Source organism: Brachyhypopomus gauderio, unplaced genomic scaffold (genome assembly GCF_052324685.1).
Source record: "Brachyhypopomus gauderio isolate BG-103 unplaced genomic scaffold, BGAUD_0.2 sc200, whole genome shotgun sequence".
NCBI classification, from domain to species: domain Eukaryota; kingdom Metazoa; phylum Chordata; class Actinopteri; order Gymnotiformes; family Hypopomidae; genus Brachyhypopomus; species Brachyhypopomus gauderio.
In genome coordinates this window covers 54,333-63,784 of record NW_027507021.1, presented here as the reverse complement: position 1 = coordinate 63,784, position 9,452 = coordinate 54,333, and the positions used below count along the sequence as shown (strand labels likewise).

The window sequence follows — 9,452 nt, the reverse complement described above, 5'->3', positions numbered from 1 at the left end:
CACAGCAGGAATTTGAATTCTTTAAGACTCTAGATTGTGGAATGGAAAGCATAACGGAAGTAGCCTAGCTGCATGACGGAAGAATGATAAGAATAATGTATTGCAAAGACTAATCAGCTTAATAAATGATTAAACATGTGCATTTTGCTATATTGTGGTTTGCACTGGAGTAAAAGTTGGTAGACAAGTGCTTTCTTAAAAGGATGGCATACATCATTGTGGTGTGTGGAATATTGCAGCACACATGCTCTATATGCAGGAGCCTTTGCTGATATTCTACTGTCTTAGAAATTCTGAAACCCTTCAATGGTGAGTACAAAATAAGTCAGAAGCAGTTGGGTTAGATAATAAGTACAATGATTTATTAAAACATACCGTGGATTAAAATAATTGAGATCTCAGTTACAAACACCCAAGTGTCTGTCAGAGAGAGCTAATTCCCCATTCCGAACTCTCATCCTTTATACCCTTGATCATCAATACACACGGTGTCCACGAGGTGAACACACGGTTATTAACTAAATATGATTGGACAAAGTAAGGAGTAATTAACTCTGATCTGACAGATGCATATGATGCGTGCCCCCTCCCTGCTCAGCATCCTCGTGATGGCATGGCAGACTGAGTGTCGCCGTAGTCCTTTCCAAGCTGAGATTATGCGTCTCCAGCGAGGTCAGTTTAGGAACACCAGAGGAACATCAGATTAAATGTCCCAGACAGGCACACATAAACACATCTCTGAGGCCTACTGAAGCCACCAGAATGGCTTCAGTGGCATGATTAACACACATATGTAAAAACCTTATTTCTAATGTGTTTAACGTATACTAAGAAAGCCTGATCTAAATGGAAATCACCAAATTTCCACCACATTTCCCTCCTTTTTGTCCTTTATGGACAAATTACATTGACTACAGACCACTCCAATACAGGCTTTCGATCGTAGCATAATTTCCAGGAAGTACATGGATGGTCAAACAATTCACACCTGATTACAAACAGAATACAACATTGGTCAATGAAGTTAATCAAACCAAATCATCATCATCATCATCATCATCATCAGTAAATGAATCAACATCAGGTGGTAGATTTGTAGCCTTGACATCTGTCCTCATCGTGAGGTCCTCAGGTTTTAGCGCCGTGTCTGCAGCCTGCAAGACACAACTCCTCAGAAGTGACAGCAAACAAGGCACACAGAAAACCATCAACAACAATCGCCATTGAGCTCCATCACCGGATGAGCAAGAGCACAGGGTTCATGGTGGGTGATCGTTGACCCTTCTTGACAGCCGTTGTGTTTGGAGTGCGGGTCACGCCCTTTCTGCACTTCCACCCACTCGACTGAGGCGCCCGAACACCCTCCTTTCACCCTACAGAAGCTGGGATGCTTCAGGACCGCTCTTCGTCTGCTCAGGTATTGGAACCTTCTTGCAATGGCTAGCGTGAATCCACGTTCCAGGTCGTGCTGTGGACCTTAGGTAACGCCTCTTTCACCGCCCTGTGAACTTGTGACAAGACAGAGGACAGGTTTGCACAGTAAATCAACATGGCATCATTGCACTCGTTCGTGGTCGGTGCAAAGGGTCGTTCTCACCCGATGCCTGTATTTGGCGGCCTGCCAAATAAGATCTCATTGTTATCATACATCCCCCCTGTTGACACATCATCTTTACCATGTGTCAATTGTGCATACACAGGAAACATGCTCCCAGGAAGAAACGGTTCGTCACTGGGCCCAACCCAAAGGCCCCCCCGCTTCACCGCACCCGCCCGCTGCCACGCAGACAGCTCCGAGGCGGTTGCTGTCTTCTGGAGCTTGCTTATCTCAGCTGTTGTGGAAACAACGGTGTTATCAGCACACAGAGTGTACATGGTGTCCAAATCCGTTAAAATGACTGCCCGTTCATTACCCATAATAAACAGAATCTTTATTGTCAGAATATATACATCACATTTACATACCGCTATTTGCTTCGGGACGAGAATGGCATCACGAAGTTCAGCAATTGATTTACGATGTGTGATCAACTTCCCCAATGAAGTGAGAACCCCCCTGTGTGTCCAGATAGCCCCGAAGTCGTGCACTACTTCAAAGGCATACCTGTTGCCTGTGCGAATCGCCACTGTTTTACCTAGAACCACTCAGCATGCCTGAGTCAGAGCCACCAATTCAGCTGCCTGCGCCGAATGGTGCCCTGACAGTGGTCCAGGTTCAACAGTGCTGTGTTGCGAAACCCCTGCATAACCCACACAGTTTTTCTCTGTTGCTGGATTACGTGATGCCGATCCGTCCACAAATAGCTCCAGACCTCCCTCAGGTCTGGCATTGGGGAATAGATCTCAGTCACCGCTTATCATCTGCTGTTTGGACAAACAGAAATACAGAGTTAGCCAGGCCCAATGTTAAGGATGTGTGCAACGCTTGTTTTTAAATGCATTAAAGGCCTGTCGACAGCCTTAGCTTAGGTGAGTGAAAGTGTATGGTTGACCATCAACCTTAAAAGCAAACCAAAGCTGTGAGTTTGCATGTGCCGGTACAGAAAAGAAGGCATTAGCCAAATCAACAAAAAACCCACTTACTGTCAGGTGAGACTTGTGACAGAACTGTTAAGGGATTCGGTACCAACGGGGCTCCTGCTACCACATCTAAATTTTACCGCCTGGAGAGCTTTTATCAACCTCCACTCCTCGGTACACCAGGCTCCTTAAATTTTCACTCAGGAAAAAAAATTGGAACTCCCACTGGTGAATTAGCATATGGAACAATTACCCCCCCCTTTCCCAATGTCTCAAAGACTGGTCGTATCCCCTTGACCGCTTCAAGGGGTACTGTGGTTTGCAAGGCCTACGGTCTGACCTAGATGTGTTTCTCTAAGTCACACTCCCCTGGGACCACAGAGTCTGTGGGACTCCCTTCAGTCACACACACACACACACCCTCTTATCTTTGGACATTGGAATGTTGGCAACTCGCCCAGATACAGCTGCACTCCCCTGCTCACTCTGACCTCCCAAATCAGTGGTTTAGAAAAAACCCGTCCATTGACGGACTGTACCGCACACCATCGCACCCACTCCCACTGCCATGCGCACACAAACCCTGTCTCAGCCACACCGTTTACTGTTTGAAACCTAACCTGCTCTGCCCAAGTTAACCCCAAAAAACATAACCGCTCAGCAGCAGCACTTGTCTCATAACACAGCATATGTTCCCCATACGACAGTTCATCATTATTCGCATAGCCCAGTTGCAGAATAATATGTATATAATTTTTTTTTTTTTTTTTTTTTTTTTTTTTATATATAATAAAGGAATAAAAAAAAGAAAAAACAGAACCAGTAGGTGTTAGCGGAAGCATTTCTTCATTGCAGAGCATAGGAAAAAAAAATTTGTGTCTTACCTGACCCTTCAGGACATCACCAGTTGACCCCTCCGACCATCAGTCCCCACCATGACTCTGCTGACCTTGCTTCTCCCGCTATCCTGTCTTTGTGGACACCCTCTTGCCCGGTGTCCGTCTTCTCCACAGATGTAACAAGCGTTGTCGTCATCATCTCTCCTGCGGTTCTTCACCTTTTTAGTCCTCTTCTGCTCCCTCCAGCTTTTGCCTCCTGCACAGTTACCTTTTTCATCGCCCCTCATCACTCGAACCATGGAAAGTTGTGTTTGCCGCGGTTCTTTGTCTTGCTTCCAGGCACTCACCGTCTTCCATCGCCTTTCCGCGTGGATAGCATGTTGCACAATCACTTCCATCTTGGCTGTCTCCCACGTGATGCAAGTGTCCTTGAGCTTCTCGGAAATCTCTGGCTTCAGTCCATTGATGAAAGCATTCCGCAAATGAGCTTCATAGGGTGTGATTGGCCCGTTGTCCATCCTGTCGGGCTTGTCCATGCCGCAGTGAGCATCATGCACCTGGGTGAGTCGATACAGGTACTCCTGCACAGTCTCTGAGTCATTTTGTTTACAAATAGCTATTTTGGTTAAATCCATAACAAGGGGAAAAGCATCCCGTATTGCTGCACATAGTTCATGTAACATTGTCCGATACGGTTTGTTACCTTCATGTGACCACTCACTGTTGACCAACTGAATGTTCTTGACTGACCAGTCCATCTGGATCTTTGTAACCTCTACTCCCAGTTTCAGGCCCAGGAGTCGTCGCAGCTCATGTGATGTCGGCCTGAACTCACGGCAAAACATGTCTAGTTCATGTGCGAACTTACGCCCCCCAATGTCACCAGGGAGCTTGAACTGCTTCATCACTTCCTGTAAATCTGCAACAGTCCATGTTCTCATAACAAGCATAGGCCCATCCTGACCAGCCACCTCTACCATTGGGCACATCACCTGATCCTTGGTTGTTTCCGGAGGAGGAGACAGGGGCGACTCGCTGACGTGGACCATCCGTCCTTGGCTTGGTCCGGCAGTTGTGTCTTGCCCGTCTCGCGATCTTGTGTGCATAGCCACTGGGCTGATTGGACGTGCTGGAGGAGGCTTGTTTCGTCTGACTGGTTTCTGGGGCTTGACGTCGGTGGGGTTGGGTGGGGCCATCGGGACGGTTGGGGGTCGCCTGAGACATCCGTCCAGGTCTGGATCTGCAACACACTTAACAGACTGGAGATTCTGAAGTTCCCGTTGAACTTCATATTTAGTTTGTGTTTGCAATCTATAATCCCGCCGTTTCGCCTCCCTCTCCCACAAGTCAAAAGCTTCCCAGTTTACCTTGAACCCATCATATTGTTCTTTTATCAGACTTCGTTTTAATGCTGCAATTCGGTTCATGTTAAAACTCCCTTCCTCTGGGAAATCACATTTAGTAACCCACATGTGAAATTGTTTTAAACTTTCGGGCCCATACCGTTCTTTCATGTACCTTATTCTAGGATGTGCGTGCAGTATCTCACTGACCTCCCTGTCAGTATGACTACTACCACATCCGCCCATTTTGCTGCTTCTGGGGAGAAAAAAATAACAACACTCCCTCACACAACGCACACACTCACGCAGAGCCTGACTCTCACTCTCCCTGATACTCTGGTCCTCGACTCCTAGCCGAGGGTGAAACACTTAATCATTCAGTTACCCCGCCCGATAACCATAACCGTGTATACACGCACCAGGAGAGAAGTCCCAACCTCTGCAATAAGTTTATATCAACACTTTGTACTCACCAGGGTTTAGTTAACTTAAATGTTCGTCTGTTCCTGGGAAAACTCCGACGCCGAGGAGGCACACACACCTGCGAGTCCCGCTCAACGGAATTTGTCGTTGGCTGACTGAAGTAAGGCCTTCAGGAGCTAAGCGCTTAGTCTCTCCCTCAGGTGTGCCGTCCTCAGTCGTGGAGTCCCATCTGGGGTGCCAAAATGTCTTAGAAATTCTGAAACCCTTCAATGGTGAGTACAAAATAAGTCAGAAGCAGTTGGGTTAGATAATAAGTACAATGATTTATTAAAACATACCGTGGATTAAAATAATTGAGATCTCAGTTACAAACACCCAAGTGTCTGTCAGAGAGAGCTAATTCCCCATTCCGAACTCTCATCCTTTATACCCTTGATCATCAATACACACGGTGTCCACGAGGTGAACACACGGTTATTAACTAAATATGATTGGACAAAGTAAGGAGTAATTAACTCTGATCTGACAGATGCATATGATGCGTGCCCCCTCCCTGCTCAGCATCCTCGTGATGGCATGGCAGACTGAGTGTCGCCGTAGTCCTTTCCAAGCTGAGATTATGCGTCTCCAGCGAGGTCAGTTTAGGAACACCAGAGGAACATCAGATTAAATGTCCCAGACAGGCACACATAAACACATCTCTGAGGCCTACTGAAGCCACCAGAATGGCTTCAGTGGCATGATTAACACACATATGTAAAAACCTTATTTCTAATGTGTTTAACATATACTAAGAAAGCCTGATCTAAATGGAAATCACCAAATTTCCACCACACTACTTATGGACTACTCATGGGTTATGTATGGCTTTGTATGTAGACTTTATGGTCTCTTTGGATCAGGAACTTGTGAATGTTTGTCCTAGCCCAAACAGCTTGGTTTATGTGATGGAATTGCTTGAAAGATGTTGGAGGCTGTGATCTTGCTGAAGAGAGTTCATGTCTCTGGTGTGGTGTGCCCATGAGCTTTGGAGAAGTATCTTCTGTGTTGAGACATGGCTGCTTAGAGACATGGGCACGATTTTCAACACAGGTGGCTTTAAAAGTGTCATGAAAGGTGCCAATCATTGTGATTGTAAAAATATGCTTGTGACTCTTTAGCGCATGAGAATGGTCAGTGGTATTGGAAGCCAAACTCTAAAGATGTTGCTGGAGAAATATGCTGCCCTTGCCACCTGTAAATAACGTTACCAGAGTGAAGCACCTGTGTGGTTCTAGACAGCTCACATGGGTTGTGAAGCAGGCGACTCTGAAGGTCACACAGCAGGAATTTGAATTCTTTAAGACTCTAGATTGTGGAATGGAAAGCATAACGGAAGTAGCCTAGCTGCATGACGGAAGAATGATAAGAATAATGTATTGCAAAGACTAATCAGCTTAATAAATGATTAAACATGTGCATTTTGCTATATTGTGGTTTGCACTGGAGTAAAAGTTGGTAGACAAGTGCTTTCTTAAAAGGATGGCATACATCATTGTGGTGTGTGGAATATTGCAGCACACATGCTCTATATGCAGGAGCCTTTGCTGATATTCTACTTATGGACTACTCATGGGTTATGTATGGCTTTGTATGTAGACTTTATGGTCTCTTTGGATCAGGAACTTGTGAATGTTTGTCCTAGCCCAAACAGCTTGGTTTATGTGATGGAATTGCTTGAAAGATGTTGGAGGCTGTGATCTTGCTGAAGAGAGTTCATGTCTCTGGTGTGGTGTGCCCATGAGCTTTGGAGAAGTATCTTCTGTGTTGAGACATGGCTGCTTAGAGACATGGGCACGATTTTCAACACAGGTGGCTTTAAAAGTGTCATGAAAGGTGCCAATCATTGTGATTGTAAAAATATGCTTGTGACTCTTTAGCGCATGAGAATGGTCAGTGGTATTGGAAGCCAAACTCTAAAGATGTTGCTGGAGAAATATGCTGCCCTTGCCACCTGTAAATAACGTTACCAGAGTGAAGCACCTGTGTGGTTCTAGACAGCTCACATGGGTTGTGAAGCAGGCGACTCTGAAGGTCACACAGCAGGAATTTGAATTCTTTAAGACTCTAGATTGTGGAATGGAAAGCATAACGGAAGTAGCCTAGCTGCATGACGGAAGAATGATAAGAATAATGTATTGCAAAGACTAATCAGCTTAATAAATGATTAAACATGTGCATTTTGCTATATTGTGGTTTGCACTGGAGTAAAAGTTGGTAGACAAGTGCTTTCTTAAAAGGATGGCATACATCATTGTGGTGTGTGGAATATTGCAGCACACATGCTCTATATGCAGGAGCCTTTGCTGATATTCTACTTATGGACTACTCATGGGTTATGTATGGCTTTGTATGTAGACTTTATGGTCTCTTTGGATCAGGAACTTGTGAATGTTTGTCCTAGCCCAAACAGCTTGGTTTATGTGATGGAATTGCTTGAAAGATGTTGGAGGCTGTGATCTTGCTGAAGAGAGTTCATGTCTCTGGTGTGGTGTGCCCATGAGCTTTGGAGAAGTATCTTCTGTGTTGAGACATGGCTGCTTAGAGACATGGGCACGATTTTCAACACAGGTGGCTTTAAAAGTGTCATGAAAGGTGCCAATCATTGTGATTGTAAAAATATGCTTGTGACTCTTTAGCGCATGAGAATGGTCAGTGGTATTGGAAGCCAAACTCTAAAGATGTTGCTGGAGAAATATGCTGCCCTTGCCACCTGTAAATAACGTTACCAGAGTGAAGCACCTGTGTGGTTCTAGACAGCTCACATGGGTTGTGAAGCAGGCGACTCTGAAGGTCACACAGCAGGAATTTGAATTCTTTAAGACTCTAGATTGTGGAATGGAAAGCATAACGGAAGTAGCCTAGCTGCATGACGGAAGAATGATAAGAATAATGTATTGCAAAGACTAATCAGCTTAATAAATGATTAAACATGTGCGTTTTGCTATATTGTGGTTTGCACTGGAGTAAAAGTTGGTAGACAAGTGCTTTCTTAAAAGGATGGCATACATCATTGTGGTGTGTGGAATATTGCAGCACACATGCTCTATATGCAGGAGCCTTTGCTGATATTCTACTTATGGACTACTCATGGGTTATGTATGGCTTTGTATGTAGACTTTATGGTCTCTTTGGATCAGGAACTTGTGAATGTTTGTCCTAGCCCAAACAGCTTGGTTTATGTGATGGAATTGCTTGAAAGATGTTGGAGGCTGTGATCTTGCTGAAGAGAGTTCATGTCTCTGGTGTGGTGTGCCCATGAGCTTTGGAGAAGTATCTTCTGTGTTGAGACATGGCTGCTTAGAGACATGGGCACGATTTTCAACACAGGTGGCTTTAAAAGTGTCATGAAAGGTGCCAATCATTGTGATTGTAAAAATATGCTTGTGACTCTTTAGCGCATGAGAATGGTCAGTGGTATTGGAAGCCAAACTCTAAAGATGTTGCTGGAGAAATATGCTGCCCTTGCCACCTGTAAATAACGTTACCAGAGTGAAGCACCTGTGTGGTTCTAGACAGCTCACATGGGTTGTGAAGCAGGCGACTCTGAAGGTCACACAGCAGGAATTTGAATTCTTTAAGACTCTAGATTGTGGAATGGAAAGCATAACGGAAGTAGCCTAGCTGCATGACGGAAGAATGATAAGAATAATGTATTGCAAAGACTAATCAGCTTAATAAATGATTAAACATGTGCGTTTTGCTATATTGTGGTTTGCACTGGAGTAAAAGTTGGTAGACAAGTGCTTTCTTAAAAGGATGGCATACATCATTGTGGTGTGTGGAATATTGCAGCACACATGCTCTATATGCAGGAGCCTTTGCTGATATTCTACTTATGGACTACTCATGGGTTATGTATGGCTTTGTATGTAGACTTTATGGTCTCTTTGGATCAGGAACTTGTGAATGTTTGTCCTAGCCCAAACAGCTTGGTTTATGTGATGGAATTGCTTGAAAGATGTTGGAGGCTGTGATCTTGCTGAAGAGAGTTCATGTCTCTGGTGTGGTGTGCCCATGAGCTTTGGAGAAGTATCTTCTGTGTTGAGACATGGCTGCTTAGAGACATGGGCACGATTTTCAACACAGGTGGCTTTAAAAGTGTCATGAAAGGTGCCAATCATTGTGATTGTAAAAATATGCTTGTGACTCTTTAGCGCATGAGAATGGTCAGTGGTATTGGAAGCCAAACTCTAAAGATGTTGCTGGAGAAATATGCTGCCCTTGCCACCTGTAAATAACGTTACCAGAGTGAAGCACCTGTGTGGTTCTAGACAGCTCACATGGG

At 44.8% G+C, this 9,452-nt stretch overlaps 1 protein-coding gene across 1 annotated transcript; it reads right to left on the bottom strand.

Annotated features, from left to right (window-relative positions):
* Nucleotides 1–289: 289 nt before the first annotated feature.
* On the bottom strand, nucleotides 290–5,898 carry LOC143502703 (uncharacterized). Its single transcript, XM_076995366.1, has 2 exons — nucleotides 3,405–5,898; nucleotides 290–1,508 (listed from the first exon to the last, which is right to left on the bottom strand). Exon 1 carries the CDS (start codon nucleotides 4,946–4,948, stop codon nucleotides 3,413–3,415), a length of 1,536 nt encoding a protein of 511 aa, XP_076851481.1. The 5' UTR covers nucleotides 4,949–5,898; the 3' UTR covers nucleotides 290–1,508; nucleotides 3,405–3,412.
* Nucleotides 5,899–9,452: the final 3,554 nt, after the last annotated feature.

Excerpts from the sequence above, each read along its gene's own strand:
- LOC143502703 (XM_076995366.1), bottom strand. The coding sequence starts at position 4,948 with ATGGGCGGATGTGGTAGTAGTCATACTGACAGGGAGGTCAGTGAGATA.